We start from the raw sequence: 20,205 nt of genomic DNA, 5'->3' as shown, positions 1-20,205 counted from the left end.
TGCATATTCATTACCGTGATATATCGCATTACCGAATACCGGCACAAGTCTAGTAGTAGCCTATTACGTACATTCTACTGAACAATAGTAGGCTAATATATTTCTGCTGCAATGTCTTCAAGTTAAACCGAACTTTTATTTTGACGGGTTGCCGTGAATACCTTTACATTTCTGTGTGTTTACATGTCCTCATTTAGTGAGACGGTAGACTACCGCAAGCTTCACGCACGCTTCAGTACAAGTAACTGTTAGTAAACAAAACCGCGCGTCTGCGCCATTCATTAACACAGAGACACGAAGAATTCATATTTAAATAGTCGTTTTGCGGCTTAATATTTACAAATACTAGTGGGAGTGGGAGTGTGCTCACTTGTGTGCGCGCGCGCATCGGGGCGGAACTCTGCTGTGCGCGATACAGAGTAATGTAGAGACAGAAATTACATGCCATCGTGTAAATAAGATAAATAACATGAGGTTATTTAGTTTGTTTAATAAAGGAACAAGGTATAGACATGTTTTATAGGAAAGGTAACTTTAAATGACTTCTGTTGTGATCTGGCGCTATAGAGAAAATAAAATTAAATAAAATTAACTTGACCTTCAAGGGGGCAGGCCGCCCCCCTAATAGAATATCAGGGGAAACACTGTATTGTGCATATACAAGCAGACAGACAACATCAGTTCAGCTTTGTTTTGTTCAACTTTATGGTCAATTGCACTCATTTGGAAGATAATCTGTTCTGTGTAATGTCTTTTTGTCTGAATTAATTCCCCATCTGCACTTCCTTGTTCTCGCTACATTACAGTACCTCATGCTGAAAACAATAGAAATGATAACTGCTTTTAAAGTGGCTGAGAGATGTAAATGTTAGAAGGGGCATTTTCAGAAGGGAACCTGCTTTATGTACGAAAACTGAATAAAGTGATGTTAATACAGCTGAAGTGTTATTTTTGTGACACTAGTAACATGAATTGCAATAAATAAGTAACATTTTGTTCTCAAACTGGACTCATTTCTGTGATGCCGAAAATGTGGATGAACCGCAGGAACCAGTCATAAAACTACAATTTATTTACTTTATAACACAGAATTTGACAAAATTTGAATTAATAAATCAAAAAGACTCTTATTTAAATATGAAGTCTGCATATTCTGCAAAAATTGACTTTTTCATCCATTTTTTTTTTTTATTTGAACAACAAACCTCTATTGTGTAGCACTTACTCCATCAAAAAAATGAAAGGAATTGTTCAAATTTCATTTGATTACATTTTATAAGATTAATTAAATTGTTAAAAGTTTTATGCATTAATTTGATCACCACCATATTTGATTATAAAGTCATACTGAAATCATAAAACACTGCCTGCAAAAAAAACAAAAAACAGACAACAAATCATTTCATATGGCTATTATTGTTAAAATTGCAATAAATTATTAAATTAGTAAAGTTTTATGAATTCAACTGATTAGACATCCTTGATAATTAAAATGTATTTAAAAAACTAAACAAAATAAATAAATAACAATAGGGCCCTTGATGTGTCATTTGATGTGACACATTTTTTGACACCGTGTATGAATATGCATGAAAGCATGTGGTTTCAACCATCCGCACACATACTACAAATACCTGAGAAGGCTTTGTTCAGTTGTGCTGTGATCATCAACACACTCACCAGCTTTGTTGTTAACTAGCTGCAGAATGAGAGGCCTGCGGGTGACGATGCCTGAGCCTCGGGGAAGGAAATCCCTATAAAAAGAGAGAGAAAGAGAAAGTGAGTTTGGGTGGAGTCATTCATAGCAATCAAGCTCAATTTTCAGGGGTGACAAGACTGATCAAATTATTCATGAGTAAGGAGGCGAATGTTTAGGAGCAACCTCTTTGCATTCATATCAGAATACACACACAAACCAAGATGCTATCTGGTCCCTTGCAGCAATGAATATTAAACTACAGTGGCATCTTTTGAAGGCCCATGATTCCTAAGAGGCTGCAGCGCTTTTGCAAATGAATGGCCACTGCCGTATCTCGCAGCCAAATCAGGGTGCATTTAATAACACTGTGGCACATTATAAACACCCTCTGAGATCAAACTGTGAGCTGAGAGCAGGGGCAATTTCAGCCCTTGCCCTCCAATATATCCGCAGACCTAATAAGCAGCACAGAGGACAGAACAGGCACATTTTTAATAATATACGAGAAAATGAGGCAGACTTTCAATCAGAAACATACAGAATACAAGGCAGAAACATTGTGAATACATGGTCAGCTGAACACGAGTATAATGTTCTTGACTCCAGTACTCAAGGGGGCGAGAGAGCTACCTTCAAATTCCTGTGCTTTAAATCTTGTGTGTGTTATTATTTAGTAAGCTATTATTTTAAATGTGGTTTTGATTATCTAAAAAGAACCAGTTAATAAGAATCATTCGTTCGGGAATCGGACTACACTTGTTCTAATTCTATGGGAATAGTGAAGTCCACCACACCACAACTGTAACAATAATGAACAAACAAGAATCAGATGATTTTTTTCCAGCTAATGAACGGAAGTGACAGCCACTCAGAATCCTCTTAAGCATTTAAAATGACATTTGACAAAACTGCAGCACGCACTTATAAAAAAAAACAGAACATTATTATTTATTGCCGTGGACACTAATATAGTTTTTGGTACAGTCACCATTTATAGTAGGGCTGCTAGGCCTGTCACGATAACAACTTTTTGTTGTGCGATATATTGCCCCAGAAATAATTGCGATAAGCGATATTATTGTCATTTTAAAGACCATTTTATGGTCTTTATATTACATTATATTACTGAATATATAATCATAATGTAACAGCATAATAATGCAAGAAGGCCAACACACTTCCAAATGACAACAAACTTTACATTTTTAAGAATATTTAGATCATGGAAATTAAGTATCAAACTATTAGATAGCTTAAAAAACTTGAATAAATAGTAAATAAACATTTTCTAACAAAAAGTGCAAAGTAACAAGTACAAAAAAAGAAAAATGCACAAATAACTTGTATGGAGATTTTTCCATCTACGGATTTTTCCCTGTAAATGAAGAGTGCACACTATTGCTGAAAAACACAATCACTACTTAGCAGTCAGATGTCCGTATGCACAAAGGCACAGATCCCTAAACAAGATCATATCTGCAGATGAAACATTTTTTGTAGAAGCATTTTTTAAATTTGAACTAGCACCTCATGACTAATCTACTTTATGTACAAGAAGCTGCAAAAGACACAGGCGCAAGTGGAAATGTACAAAACATGGTGACATTAATTTTAAGTAAATATAATGTGCGATATATTGCGTCACCAAAAATGATTGAGGTCATGTACATATATTGCGTGATAAGTCGATATATTATTGCGACAGGCCTAAGGGCTGCAACTACTGATTATTTTAATAATAGATTAATCTGTTTCTTTAATTATCAGATCAAAATCCAAATATTATCAATGATTAAAATGTAATCATTTTAATACAAAAGTAATTACTATTAATCTATTAAAAATGTTCACGTCCCGCCCAATGTCATCCTCCAAACAATGTGCCATTTGTAGTCAATGAAAACAAATACAGAAATTCTAAGAATTTACGAATTTACGTAAGAACGGCCGTGGCCATTTTAAATTTAATGTGTCTGGCTTCCGGTGTCATTCACTTCCAGTTATTTTTAGCTGTACAAAAATAACTGTCGTTATTCTGCTTGAAACTGCAAACTGCTATTATTTTACCATATTATTTGCATGTATTGTCTTAATTATAAACACACTGGTTTGTAGCGCAAACAGTTTTACCGTTTACTCCACTTTGATATTATTCTTGTTATTTCCCTATAGCGGCTAATGAACCGAAAGCCTTACACATTCACAGAAAACAGCTTACTTCTGCGTTGAAAGATAGCTCACTGTGTCCTCCACTATATGTTATGTATTTTGTTTATAGAGAGGCGTCAGGGGCCGTTCACACAGAACATGCTTGTCCATTCCACTGCACTACATTTCCATTTTGTTTCTATGTACACACGTGCTAGACAGACCTGTTTGAGCATTGCGCTAGCATCTCACGTCTTTTACGGTTTCGCACATGACACAGCATTTAAAAAAAAAAAATGCATCACTCAAATTAAAATGTTAAACTTAAAAAACATGTCTCTAGGCGTCTCGTGTTTTTAAAGCAAAAACACATTGCATGTGTCGGCCCTTATTCATTAAAGTGACATGACATGTTTTCCATGCACACCGCGCAGACGCAAATAATCCAGATACTTTGAGAAATGAGAAAGTGTTTTTATTATCCACACAATGGAAGTCAGTAGTTAACAAAACTGTTTGGTTACCAAGATTCTTCAAAATATCTTCTTAGAAAGAAAAAAGTGCTGCAAATTTGGAAAAATGAGTAAATGATGACAAAACTTCTATTTTTGGGAGAACTAACCTTTTAAAAACTCCTGAGATAATAGCAGCGGTCTCTTATATGTTATCGTAACAAAAACTTCAATGCAAAAAAGCATGGGATTTTAACTTCTAGAAACTTCTCACTAAACTGTCATCAAGCATGACAACATTCAACCAGAAATTTAAACTTGCCCATAGACAACATTGTTTAAACTATGAAGATTTGCATTCATTTACTTGTGTCCGGTATGTTTCTGACTTTAGGGACAGTCTAAAAACACATGATGAAATGCCGATGATGTGTCTTTTTCCACATGGGAAGCTTTGATGAAATCCCACATGCTGTGGGTGGGTTGAAAGCGTGGCTGCGGGTTCAAGAGGAGTCCAATCACAGTCTGTCTTAATGAGTAAGCCTGCCTCTCCAGGAGATCCTGCTTTACATCTGGTCCTGATCAAAGCCGGTGCAGTCAGCTGTGAATCCAGCCGCCCTTTCCCTGAAATCACCGGCCTACCTAATGCACAATGCAGCAGAGCCCCAGGGAAAAGACAGACCATGCTTTAAACACACACACACACACACACACACACACAGTTACACAATAAAAGTAGTGTCATTCACAAAGAGATGCTAGCCTCGGCTCTGTGTGTTCATTTTGAATGGTTTGATTCACAGTAAATGAACCAAGCCGCTCTCAGACACTTCAACATTGTATCTCAAACTATAATGTGTGTAAATACTGTGCTTGAAACTGTGTGTATATATATATATATATATATATATATATTTATATACACACTAGGGCTGCACGATTATGACAAAAATCATAATTGTTGATTATTCCTTTGAAATTGTAATTGCGATTAGAAATTCGATTCATTGTGCAGCCCTAATATATATATATATATATATATATATACACACATACATTGCAGCCTGCACCATCTGACAATCGTACCATCTTATGCCGTACCACAATATTTTATTTCAAAATATCATGCAACCACATGCAAAAGTAAGGCAGAGCTTTCAAGTGTGGCTTATGAAGACGGCACCGTCTGGCTGCATGAAGCATGTGGCTGTACAACAACGGCCAAAGCCTGGAGGGGGAGAAGTGCGAATGAAAACAGGCCACAGAGAGCCGTGTGCTGGTCTAACCTCGCACGCATGCATGGCCCCCTCTCCACTTACACCCACTCTGCCAGCAAAGGCCAACACCTACACAAACACACACACACGCACACGCGTGCACACACGCACACATGCGCACACACACACACACCACCTGTGTATTATTTATTTATTTTTAATACCAATAAATGGTATCAGGCAATAAATGGTATCTGTAACTATATGATCCAACCTGTTAATGTTTAGAATCAAAACAAATAAAGGAAAAATAAAGATGGCTCGTAAATACACACATGCGCAGTGGACCAAGGCACTTTGCAAATAAGAACAAATATCCACACCACGGAGTAATATGCTATGAGCGCTTCAGCAGACCCAATCCTTGGTTTCTCACTTATTTCCAGTGCAAACAGGCAGGTGGGCTGCTGTCCATTATTCATGGCCTTTAAATGATAGAGGAGGCTGAGCAGATTGTGTATCATTTCATCCATTATGCATGTAAAACCGCAGAGCGGCACAGAGAGAGTGGAAAGAGAGCGGCAGAGACATACAGCACTCGTCTCACTTCAGCTACGCCCAGTGTGAATCTCACTCCACCAGCGGGAGAAGCGGCCTAATCGGATGCTTTCATTCGCCAAAATACGAGCACTCGGAGTCGGAACACAGCGCTCCTCTGCAGAGTTCGCTCATTAATGACGATGGAGCGCGGAAAACTGGACTTTGCTTGTTCACCTGCCGAGAATGTGTCATATTCAGCTCAAAATCAAAAGAAAAGAGAAGAGAAATAATGAAGGATTTTTTAAATTATGACATTTAGAGTGTTGTAACCATTTTTTGGAACACCTGGTATGAAATGTGCCTGCCGGCTGTCGGATATCACTGAAATAGATTTGCTGAGTAATCATCACATCTGTCTTTGTGACAGCATGGGTTGGGTTGGGAGTTAGCCAATCAGAAAATTCTGTCTAGAAATGGGTCATTGTGTAGCGGCAGTGCTGTACAGGAGATACATTCAAAGATGGGAGTGTTTTATCAGTGTTAGTCTAGCCAAAGCATGGTTATTTGTGAATAAATATATGCTTTGTGCCTCTAAATTCATTGGGCCTCATTCATGAAACATGAGCAGAACGGATTTTTGTGTAAATCATTCGTAAAGCCGTTCTGATGTAAACTTTCGCAATATTAATATTTCACTAGTTTGTTTGCCCTGTCTTCCATTTCGTTTGCCCATCACTGTCACTTTTTATCCAGCCGTCCAATCAATGGAGGAGGGGCGGGACAAATACTACACTGACCAACCGTCCTACTTATACAACGACTGAACAACAACGGAGAAGTTAATAATACTGGTTACAGCATTTTTATATTCAGTAATAGTCCTCAAAATGCGATACTAGTAACACGGTGCTGCCGTGGATATTCCAAAGCATAGCAACCAAAGTGTCTCAGCGGGAAAAACGCAGTGCCACCAAAGCTTTCTCAAGTGCCACCACCTGGCCGTTTTCAGAAGTGCGCCTGGCAATTTTTCAGCCGGCTAAAAACGCTTTGGTGGACACACGTTAATTTAATATTTATAGTTAGGCATATGGCCTATTAGTCTCCTTTTTTTGCATTTATGCAATATACTGGAGCCAAACCTGAGAAAGGAGTCCAGAATATTCCACTGTGCTCCTCCACACGCAACTTACGTTGTTGTATTTCATAGGCGGGGATTATGCTAATTGTGAATGAGCGTGCCCTGTTTACGAATGATTGGAATTCATTAACATACGAGTTTAACTATCAAATCTGATGCTTACAAAGCATCTGTGAATCTTGAGGAGAGTTTTCGCGAAGGTTTACTCATATATTTACACAAGTTTCATGAAGTTTTCCGGCATTAAAAGTTTTGCCAAATTACAGGTGTTAAGTAAATTCAATAATATTTGACTCAGTATTTTTTTTCCTTGCGATGACTGTTTCAGTTTTGTGTTCGACACTTATGATAACCACAATATGCACGCTACGGAGAAAGTCAAACATCCTGGCTTTAAAAACATAAGCGGTAAGAAAAAGAAGAGAAAACATTGTGCTTAATAGCTACTACTGCTATTATTAAAATTGCAACCAACTGCAATAACCGTGGTAGTTTGGGCAATATGCTATAGACTCATGTTTAATAACCTGTAAGGGAGTAGAAACGCATACACAACTTATAATAAATGTTTATAATAAAGTAAATTTTGTTTAAAACCAACGTTATCGACCTAACCATGGTAACGAGAAGCCATTCCTAGCCTGGTTATGGTCTTATTACTACGAAGGATACAGTTAAACTATAGAGGAAATATGTTAAATATTAATAAGACCAAGTACACAGTAGAATCAAGGGCTTTAGGGCTGGACCTCCATGAATTATGGACCAAACTATCAGTTTCCTCCTGTGTATGCTCTCTGATTGAAGGGAACAAATCAGGCCTTGTTTGCCTTTTGATATTCCAAGAGATGACTTAAATAATTAAAGGCTGGATGAAAGCACAGCTATATTTGTGAGGAAGGAGGAAACAAACTAAAGTTAGGTGCAGTCAGAATATTTTAAATAGACCTTAATAAATAAGCCAAGTTGGACTTTCCACCAAAGCATGGCTGCAATTTTGATAATTGATTAATGTCAATTAAATTTCTTCAAATAATTGGATAAAAAGCCAAATTTTATTTATATATTTTATAAAAAAAATTTAAAAAACCACATCTGCCCAACATTTCCTCAATGTGCAAATTGAAGGATATGAAAACAAATATATTGAACTTATATATGCAAGCCATGCTATTTATTAGAAGAAAAAATATTAAACATTACATTCTAAAATAAATTAATTAATTAAAAATTAATGATAATAAAGAAAAAAAATACAGACTAAATATTAACTAGTAAGAAATGGGAACACACACTCACTTATGAACATAGTATAACATAGTATGAAAAAAATATATGATATTTTGTAGAATGTGACCGCTAACTTCCATTGGGGAAAAAAGTGCATACATATACAGTGGTGTGAAAAAGTGTTGGCCCCCTTCCTGATTTCTTATTTTTTTGCATGTTTGTCACACTTTAATGTTTCAGATCATCAAACAAAACGCACCAGCAAGTCCACCTCTGAATGGCTGAAGAAAAACTAAATGTAGACTTTGGAGTGGCCTAGTCAAAGTCCTGACCTGAATCCTATTGAGATGCTGTGGCATGACCTTAAAAAGGTGGTTCATGCTCGAAAACCCTCCAATGTGGCCGAATTACAACAATTCTGCATAGATGAGTGGACCAAAATTCCTCCACAGCGCTGTAACAGACTCATTGCAAGTTATCGCAAACGCTTGATTGCAGTTGTTGACAGAACTGAACTGATGACAGAATTTTCATTTTTAGGGCCTTGTAATAATTTATAAATTGGAAAACCGACCCAACCCAAGATGATGTAGCAATACATATTCAGTGCTCAGCGCCCACATGAACAACCACATAAACTACATACAGAGGTCAGCCAATCAAAACAAAGACATTTACAAATAGTAGTCTTAAAAGTACAGTTGCAAAATCAGGCTGTTTAATTCTAAGTGTCAGGAAGAGGCTAGAAAAAGGTCATGTAAAGTGCAATATTACGTTTCCTTTTTTTTTGGACATGATCACAGTAGCATCATGGTATTATAATCTAATAACCATAACCATAGGGTTCTGTGTTAGTTTTCAATGGTAAGCTGTATTTTTGTGAAGTGCCTCACTATAAACAACATATGGAATGACAAAAACTTCCTTTGTCTCCTCCAATTCATAATTAATAACTAAATGGTTCAGTTGCCACAAAACATCCCGTGGCATTATCTGCACGATCTGCCTGCCTTTCACAAGGTTCACGCTGTGTTCTCGCTCCAGTTTTATACTCCTCCCATAGTGAGTGCAGCAAACTGAACAACAGCCCCTCCTAAAGCAGCCGGCAGAGCCAGATAGCAGAAGTCACGCAGAACAATGACATCAGCCCCGCAATAAACACCCAAGATGGAGGCACTGGCCTGCTATTGGATCAAACCACCAAATCTGGAGAAAGATCTTGAAAATCCAGTTCAGCAGGATGAAATTTGACCGACAATCTCAAAGTCGGTCTCATTCTACTTGGCATGTTGCATGTTGGCAGATGCGACATGGTTTGGGCTAATTAATATGTGCAACTTACTAATGTTTACTGAGCTCTGATTGTGTCCGTGAGATGAATAGTGCTTTTGTTTGTTAATTCCCAGCTGTCTAAATGTTAGCGTGGTGGATAAAGGCCCGACAGAAGGTCAGAGAGCGTGCTAAAGCACTAAGGTATCAGTACGCTCATGACGTGCCATGCGGTTTTTATCATTATATTTGAACAGCCACAGTTGATCAGACTCACTATCTGTGTTCCAGTGGCTAGTTATTCAAATATGGTTCCCAAATGAGCTCTCTCTTCCCTTCTACACATTCAGTAGGCTCTGCGTGGGGCCAGTGTGAGAGGGTTTCGAGCTGACAGAACAGTCACTTGCCTTACTGAGCCAATAAATAGGTCATTACATGGGCATCTTCAAATTATTATACAAAATTAATGTAAACGCAGTCAGTTGTGTCTTAAGGATGGGGCAAAACATCTGAGATGTTAAAAAAAAAACTGGGAATTGTTGTGAACGCAGGCTATTTGACCTGTCGATGTCTTACAGTTAATAATTCTTACCATAGAATTGATTTTGATTTTTGTTAAAAATTAATTTTATTGAATATACACATGTAAATATTTCTTAAATATACGCATGCATCTGTGTGTATTTATATATACATATAAATATACACAGTACACACATATATTATGTAAACACAATTTTTTATTTTGGATTAGATTAATTGTGATTAATCGATTTGACAGCCCTAATTAATTTGTAATTATTTTTTAAAAAGTATTTATAATTAAATGAGTAATTACATTTAAAAAAAAGCACAAATAAATTTGATATTCAAAATTGGTAAAAGTCAAGTAATCTAGCTGATTGATATGAGTTTTGTTAACATTGTGAGAATTATTTCTGATAATCTTTGAAATATCAAAATTATATTTGAAATAAATGTATGCTAATCTTTTTTTATGAAAAGGGTTTATGAATTAGTAGTAGGTATTGACATTTTATGATACGATTCAATTTCAATTCACAAGCTTGTGATTTGTTTAAAATCTCGATTAGATTAAATTTTGTTTAATTTGGATATATATAGCCTATATATTGGATATACTGTATATAGCCATATACAGTATATATATATATATATATTAGTCCAGTACATCAAATTTTCCTCAAGGAAAATCAGGCTATACTAAAATTAACTGATATGCATTAGGGCTGGCCAGTATATCGAGTTTGTACGATATATCGATATTTACTTTATAAACGATTCGATATGAGGCAATACCGTTTAATATCGATATACAGTAGTTTGATACGAGCGCATCTGAAAATATAGCGGAGGACACAGACTGAGCTGCTGCGGAGAAAGTGCATAATCCAATTTATTCTAAACATGTGACAAGCTTCATATTAAGGCCTTTAAAAACTGGTAAGACAGTTTATAGTTTCGTTTCGCATATTAGTTTAAGCAGCTTGCCCCGTCAGATGTTCTGACAGAAAGACTGCGTGTGCCGCTGACAGACACTAGGCTACTCATGCTGTTTAATGTGTTTGAGATGTGCTGTCTTCCTGAATGCATAACTTACATTTCAGAGGTATATTCTCCATCTGTAAATGTTAGAAAGACTATTTTTATGATAGCAGTGACTGTAATGGGGTAATAAAAATAGCCTAACACAACTCTGTGCATTTGTTCTCATTTATTTTCATTTTTACTTTAGTGAATTTAACTTCTGCTTTAAAAGCCTTATTTTTTGTTTTTAGATTGCAATGTTACAATGTTAGAATGAAATGTGATTTTAACCCTTTTTTGCACATAATATAAAGGCTTACATGGTTACATTCACTTTATTTGTTTTCATAGCCTTTAATATGTATTGTTTTGTTGGACAACATTGGGCGGTAAGTGAAATATATATATATATTAAATACAGATTTTTTTTAATCCAAAAACGAAAATACCGAGATATATACCGTATATCGCAAATCGGCCAAAAAATACCGAGATATGAATTTTTGCCCATATCGCCCAGCCCTAATATGTATACAAATTCCACATAAGGCAGTCATAGGGCTGGGTATCGTTCAAAATTTTTCAATATCGATATCGATACCGATACCTTGACTTCGATACTGATTCCTGAACGATACTTTTTTCGATACCAATTTAATGAAATACGTTTTAACAAAATTACATTACCTAAAAAAATTAAATAAAAAAAACTTTTATTTTTTCAGCTTGTTGAAGTTTTTAGACTAAAAAACGGATCTCCTGAGCCACTGCACAAAGGAACTAAATTTAACCAACACAATAAATCAGTGCAAATCATTTTAATAAAGTTCAAATAGTTTTCAGTTTCCACATCTTTTAGGCTACATGTGTTTCATTTTAAATATAGCTTAGACGGAATCATTTCATTTTCTACTGATTTACTGATGAGCATTAGCTGCTTCCAGCGCTGCCTGTGTTTTCTCTTCTGCAATCGCTGTTCTGACTCAGAAGAAGCTCATTCGCTGTTCATATGTCACTCATATTATGCGTTCATAAACCACCCTGTCTATTATGACAAATGTCAATTACACTTCCGCGTTCAGTTCTGTACGTAAGAAACCCAGAAAAAGATTTCTACGGATGAAACATGAAGCTAATAAACACACAATTACAACAGTATATGATTTGTATGTGATTTTCATGAGATTCTGCCTATTTTCATAACAATACAGGGTGTTAACATGAGAAATGCTAAGCCTGAACGATACTTTTTTCGATACCAATTTAATGAAATACGTTTTAACAAAATTACATTACCTAAAAAAATTAAATAAAAAAAACTTTTATTTTTTCAGCTTGTTGAAGTTTTTAGACTAAAAAACGGATCTCCTGAGCCACTGCACAAAGGAACTAAATTTAACCAACACAATAAATCAGTGCAAATCATTTTAATAAAGTTCAAATAGTTTTCAGTTTCCACATCTTTTAGGCTACATGTGTTTCATTTTAAATATAGCTTAGACGGAATCATTTCATTTTCTACTGATTTACTGATGAGCATTAGCTGCTTCCAGCGCTGCCTGTGTTTTCTCTTCTGCAATCGCTGTTCTGACTCAGAAGAAGCTCATTCGCTGTTCATATGTCACTCATATTATGCGTTCATAAACCACCCTGTCTATTATGACAAATGTCAATTACACTTCCGCGTTCAGTTCTGTACGTAAGAAACCCAGAAAAAGATTTCTACGGATGAAACATGAAGCTAATAAACACACAATTACAACAGTATATGATTTGTATGTGATTTTCATGAGATTCTGCCTATTTTCATAACAATACAGGGTGTTAACATGAGAAATGCTAAGCAGGTGTAGCGATTAGCTTGATATAAAAGGCTACAAATAACATATATCAGCAACATTATATGGCCAAACAACACCTTAGATCGCAATCGGAAGTTATTACAAACACTCGATGGTGGTATAGTGTGGACGGAGATCGTTTCTTGGGATTTAAGAATCAATATCGGTTCATCAAAATGAAACCTTATTAAAGTTAAGAAATCAATACTGTTAACCCAGCCTTAATTAATAGCTGCCAATGAGATCTATGATCAATGATTTCTAGCTATTGCTACAAAAATAAAAACATAAATTATTATTTGTTGTAACTTCTCAGTCAGTGTGCCCTGAACAACTAGTTGACTAATGGGTCTTAAAGAAGCACATATAATTAGTAGGGGTGTCGAAATTAATCGTTTCTTCGATGCATCGCGATGCAGACGAGGACGATTCGGTATCGGTTCAGTAATAGACCATAACCGATTATAACGTACTGACGCTTTTCTGACGTCATTTGTCGCATACGTGCTTTGTCGCGGTAGCATACATAAGGCGCGTTCGGCTTGAAGTGCCGCTGCGCAGAATGATCAGTGTATGACAGTGTTGCCAAGTCCGCGGTTTTCCCGCGGAATTGGGCTACTTTAACACTGTTGCCGCGGGTTGTTTTTCATGTCCGCGGGTTGAAGCGACCCCAATAAAATAATTGTATTTTCCCCCTGGAACGCGATTTTTAACTGGGGACCCCCTCGAAACCTGATTGGGCTAGTTTTGAGTAGCGATTGGGCGGTTTTTTTTGTGAAAACCTGGCAACCCTGGTGTATGACCAAGTACCGCGAGAGCGACAAGAGAGCAGATGGATCCTTATGCTTTCGCGGTTGATGTCATACATTCATCCTGCGCAGCGCTGCTTCAAATCGAACGTGCCAAATGGCAGAGGGAGGCGAGACGTGAGTGCGAGTAATTAAAAATGCTCCAACTACTTTAAAAGCCGACATCTGGCCACATTTCGGCTTTTATGAACAACCTGAGCACGACCTGGAGAAGACACATGCTGTGTGTAAATCATGTCACGCAGAATGAAATATGTAGGCGGTAGGGATGAGCAAATGAAGCCTCGTGAAGCACTGAGGCTTTCCTCTGACTGTTCACAAATAAAAGCCTAACAGTGTGTGTGTGTTTGTGTTTGTTGAGTTTCTGATAAATTCATTTACCCATTAAACTGTGCAGTTTAATACCAGTACGAATATCAATATGATGTAATAGAAGAATAATGTACTCATATGAATTGCATATGACAAATATTGAATTTTTCTGGAATAATTTGTATTCTTCATATTACTTATATGACTGGGTATCTAAAATGTAACTGAATAAGTCGGAATTAAAACTTATTCGTAAAGTAAGATCTGGGGGATCGAACATTTCGACACGCAAAGTGAATCGCGCACGTGACTGGACAGAAAGTGAAGCTTCATTTGTCATTGGTCACGTGATTTCTATGACAATTAACAATATAACACAAGCTTCGAATCGAGGCTTCATCTAGCATAACTGTGATAATGTGTGAAATGTTGAAGGTGTCTGAATAAATTTTGGTTTGACTGCATCTATTTGATAAATGAAGTTAACCAATGAACAATATACATACTGTTTTGGTTTCTGTACCCAATATTTAAAAAATTTACAAATGCAATAAAAATATTGGTATCGGTACTCTGTATCGGCAAGTACCAAAAATAAAAGTATCGGTATCGGGCAAGTACTGGAAAAAGTGGTATTGGTGCATCCCTACCTGAAACAGATTAAACAAGTTTCAGATAAGATGCGTTCAAAAACGGATTGAGAGAGAGTATTTGAATGCAAAAGAAGACAGGGTCTCAGGATTGCTTTTTAAAAAGTTGGACTATTTTTAACTTGCCAGGCTGTAAAAATGCAATGCTTTGAGGAAGGAAACTCAAAAACTTGATGCAACAACAAAATAAGTCAGTCTGGATGTATGGTTGTAGTGCTAGTGCTTTTTTGCTTGCATTAATATTTCACAAAATTCCTATTTTTACTGTATTTTTGATTAAATAAATGTAGCCTTGGTGAACATAAGAACCTTCTGAAGCCCAAACTTCTGAATGGTACTATATATAATAGAGCCCGACCGATATGGGTTTTTTGGGGGCCGATACGATACCGATTTTAGGGACTAAAAAAGGCAGATATCGATATAGCGGTCGATATTCTTTGTGTATATTATAGTACAGTAGGCATGTCGCGATAGTCAATATATGGACTTATCGCACGATATATGGAAATGAGCGCGAAAATTTTTGGTGCCGCGATATATTGCGACTGCTACTTTTTTTTATAATTAAAAATAATGATTTATATTATTTTTTACAAAAAACGAATGTCACCAACATTTTATTCGATCGCGCTGCCTCTGTTATCTCGTCTGCTCTCTGTGGCGGAGGCGGGGCGCAGGCAGCGTCTCCCCACACACGCACACACACACACAGCGCGGACAGCATTCAAGCTGCGTGTCGTGTTCGGTTACGACAGTCAAGAGACGATGAAACTCTCTCCGAGAGCGCACAGTAAATGAAGTTTACAACTGTTAAAAGAAAAGGCTCAAACTACAGAACAGATTTAATACACTACGCATCAATATCTCTTCTCTTTCTGCTTTAAACTTTTCTATGCGGAGCGCTGCGCACTGTGACTCCGTGTTGCTTCAAGCGCATCATTCTGCGCACGAGATGCGCATAAGCGCTTTGTGCGGCTCTGGATCGAGCCTTTCATACTGTATTATAATACTTTTGCGCATGATAGGACAGAACAAGAAAGGCTATTAATAATTTAATGTATAGCACAGTAATGGAGGCAGCAACATATGATAGATAGGACTCCTATCTATCATATGTTGCGGTCTCATTACTGCTGTGCATTTAAAAGAAATGTATTTTAAGTTTATAGTATAGTATTTATATATAAATATATTTACTTGTTTTTCATGAATGTATTTTACTACAATACAAAGAGCAATGTATAACATTTTACCAGATTTAGTCCTACACTTATTCACTTTTATTTGTTCCCCAATAATGTTATTTCACTAAATGTTTACATTTTATAAAATTATTGTGCACTGATGATTTTTCTAGAATAACCTATGTTACTGAATTATCCACTAACCTAGTTTATAAAGGCCACTGAGACAGCATGCTGTTGTTGCAGATAAAATATTAATGTTTAGAACAGTGTAAATACAAACACCATTAGAAACTCATAGTTCAGCATCACACACCATGATATGGGTTAAAATGAGAGCCCATTTCTCTCCAAAAAGGTGCCATTTTTAGCGTTTTGCAATAAAGAAATAAGATAACTAAACTTGATAATTTATGTTACAATTTTAACATAAATGCACATTGTTCTAGAAGGATGGCATCATGCCATACCTTTTACACATTTACTCGAATTGTTATGCTGATAATACAATTTGTAAGGAAAAATGCATTAAATAGCGAAGTATTTCTGGGGAAACTTTTTCAAAGGAAAACACACACACACACACGCATGTCTCTTTGCTGAGCCGCGGCGGTCTCGGTGAATCAGCAGCATACACAACTGAATGGAACAAAAAGTGTTGAACTTAAAGATTGTTTATGCGCAAGTGCACTTGTTAAATGAAGGCGGCTTGTATAAAATGGACAAAAATTATTCTTTTTTTTTACTTTAATGGTGTTATTTGAGATGATTCCCCATTTAAATAGACAAAGTGATAATGATCGGAAAGTAGGGATGGGCGATATCTTATAGCTTGCGATATACCAGTAAAAATTCTCCCCACGATAAGAATTAGTCTTCCCGCAATAATAACAATAAAGTCTAGTTCCTGACATATTTCTGTGTGCGACATTGCGGAAGGCGGACGTGAAATTGAGGAGGAGTAGCCTATATCGCTAAACGAGGAGTTCGAGCTCCTTTTACAATCTGTAACTGGTTTGGTTAGGGCTGTACAGTGCACAAAAAATCGGTCTGAATAAATGTACTACAGTAGCACACGTGCGATACACTTTTGCATGTGTATGAGCCTGTTTACAAACCTGTTGTCCAACAAAGATATAATTTATTGACATGCCTTTTCTCCAAATTAACTTAATAACATAGTCGAGTATTTGAAATACTTCTTTTTGTGACCAGACGTGGTTTCATATTACAGAATGGTAGTATTATATACAGTGATAAAGGCCATGTCGATTAACATTGCATTATAAATATACTTTCCTTATAAAAATACCCAAGATTGAAGAACACAGATAAACCATATATTTTGTGCAGTCGTATGCTTATTTTCCTCAAGTTTCATCAGTTAAAATGTCTCTATCTCCGTTGTGTGTTTTATTCAGCGATAACTGGATACCCTCCTGGAGCGTTGTCAGTAGTATTACTTCTGCTATGGATATGTGGAGTTTCTGTGCAAGAGGGCCCTCCGGCTTCCAGTATGAATTAAACAGTCTTTACATTATGTGTGTACTCATTAATGCTCACAACACCCTATTTTGGGTAAAAATAGGAAAGATAATACTTTTCTCTAAAGAAACAGGATTCCCTGATTTATAGTCATTGATATCATTATCGCAAAAAATACCAGAAATATCGTGATATATATATATATTTAAGTCCATATCGCCCATCCCTAGTACAGTACCAGTCAAAATTTGGGACACTTTCCCATGCGTGTGTCCAAACTTTTGACTGGTACTATATATAGAATACAGTATATACATAAACAGAATATATATATACATAAACACATTTTTTGCAATGATCACTCAAATGTGGTGATCAAACATTTATATGACATGACAAAGATATGTAATGGAGGCAGGGCATTTAACAATTTAACAAACTTTATTATCCAAAATGAGTCTGACATCAGTGCACTGAACAGTAAAGTTGACGTTTATTCAACTTTATTTCAATTTAGTTCCATTCAACTTTATTCCGTTGAAGTTTATTTCACTTCAGAACATTCATTCACGGATTTGCGCTACTGTCTTCACACACAGACGAAACTTACTAAAGAAGTGTGAAGTGTGACATAATATACCTCTGTAAATAAATACAATTTAAATTCACGTCTCGCGCACTTTAATGCCCTTTGAATGTAACATGTACGTTCCCTTGGAAATGGAATCATGTGAAGTCCACTTCGCAGGGCACTTACGGTCGAATAAGACAACGCTTGAATGCTGCTGCCTGAACAAGAGACCTCCTTACTGAAGTGAAAGTGTTGGCTGGTGGCACTATCTTGCGAACGCAGCGGCGGATCTCCACTCAATTCTGGAGATCCCTTCAGCTCGAGGAGCCCTCTCGAACGCCACACTCTGCACGTCAGTAGCCCCATGGGATCTCCAGATCGGTCGGCGCACGTCCGCAAATTTAACTGCCCATAACTCCCGGACCCGGGACCTATCGACGCGAGGGTGGTCTCATTCGAAAGGGGGCCTCGAGACATACACTCGATTCGGTGTTCGAGAGGGTTCCTCGTGCTGAAGGGATCGCCCGAATTTGGTACAGATCCACCGCGCAGTTACGGAGATATGGCCGTTCAAAGTTTTAATGGTATTCTAAGCTTTAAGCGTTTCATCCAGGTCGCCAGTTGCAAGCAATGGAGCAATGGACAAACTACGTAATTACAGCATTTACAAGCATTTTATCTGCGTTTTATGTTCTGTAAAAAAAATTTCATATCGGTGGCATATTTGCCGATACCGATATATCTGCGACAGGCTCATATCGGCCGATAAAATCGGCAAAACGATATATCGGTCAGGCTCTAATATATAACCATTAAAAAACTATGTAATAAATATTATGCCATCACTTTTTGTGAGCCACTAGAAAATTTGACTAGAAATTGTAACTACAGTCCTTATTGTTGTGTCATAAGAAGGTAAGTGATGAGTCACAGTGCAATAACATCAGAAACATGGCTTGAAAACCAGGAAAAAAAAACTTTTTCAGAGTTCAGGCAGTGCTTCTACAAGTTAACTAAGTTACATCCATGAAACAGCCCACGCTTTGAGAAAACTCAATAAACTGGAGCGAGTGAATTCAAATAACACCACCTGTGAGACACGGCCCATTCCAGGAAACTAGTCCTCTGAGCCTTATAGTCTTACAACTAAAGACTCATAAACAATGACCAATTAACTTTATTGAACTCTCACAGCAGCACAAGAACATACCCACGAGTGCAATGCAACATCATTTGAGTCACAATAGCCTTGATGACTTAGATGAATACTGGAGCGCTTGACAAAGTCTGTGAATAGAAACGAGAGCTTTCAGAAATTCCTGATGAGCAGACAGGTGTCAGGTGAACGCTAGCGGTGTGACTCCATTGTGCCTCCCTGGAGCACAGCCCGGCCCTGCACTGCCTCCATCACAACCACTGCAGTCACACACACAAACTTGTTATTTGTGCAAGTCTACATGTTTGAAAAAGCTTATGAAAACAAAATTGATCTAAAACCCCCTATTAGGTGATTGAAACCTCATAAAACTCCCTTGCTGGGACGTCCCCAAAAGGGAAATGTTTAAAAATGGGTCAAATAATGTCCTACTTAAAATGTAAAAAAATAAATAAATACATAAAAAATAAATAAATAGTTAGTATTAAAAATTATAATTTTTAACCAATGGATTTGTATCTCTGTCTTTGGTTAGGGGATAATTCAAAATCATTAAAGGGTTAGTTCACCCCAAAATTAAAATTCTGTCATTAATTACTCACCCTCATGTCGTTCCAAACCTGTAAGTCTTTCGTTCATCTTCAGAAAACAAATTAAGATATTTTTGATTAATTTGGAGAGTTCTCTGACCCTCCCATAGACAGCTACGCAACTGTAATATTCCCAGGTCCAGAAACGTAGTAAGGTAAGGACATCGGTAAAACAGTCCATGTGACATCAGTGGCTTAACTTCAACTTCATTTTGCGAAGCTTCGAGAATTGTGCGAAAAAAAAAAAAAGACTTTATTCAACAATTCTTCTCCCCCGAGTTACCGTCTTCCGCCATTTTAGAGAGTATCACAACGCATACGCACGCTTTCCCCTAAGCGTAAACAACGCTGATTACGCAGATT

General features: G+C 36.8%; 1 protein-coding gene across 1 annotated transcript in view; it reads right to left on the bottom strand.

Annotated features, from left to right (window-relative positions):
• The window catches only part of LOC107744975 (dynamin-2-like), a 62,525-nt gene that overhangs the window by 31,384 nt on the left and 10,936 nt on the right, over positions 1 to 20,205 (bottom strand). The window contains exon 2 of the mRNA XM_016558809.1: positions 1,681 to 1,754. Coding sequence (XP_016414295.1) covers positions 1,681 to 1,754 — 74 coding nt within the window. The remainder of the gene's footprint in view (positions 1 to 1,680; positions 1,755 to 20,205) is intronic.

The sequence above is a fragment of the Sinocyclocheilus rhinocerous genome, unplaced genomic scaffold (genome assembly GCF_001515625.1).
Source record: "Sinocyclocheilus rhinocerous isolate Xijiao unplaced genomic scaffold, SAMN03320098_v1.1 scaffold1219, whole genome shotgun sequence".
Lineage (NCBI taxonomy): Eukaryota > Metazoa > Chordata > Actinopteri > Cypriniformes > Cyprinidae > Sinocyclocheilus > Sinocyclocheilus rhinocerous.
The sequence above is the reverse complement of the archived record's forward strand: the minus strand, read 5'-3'. Positions and strand labels throughout refer to the sequence as shown.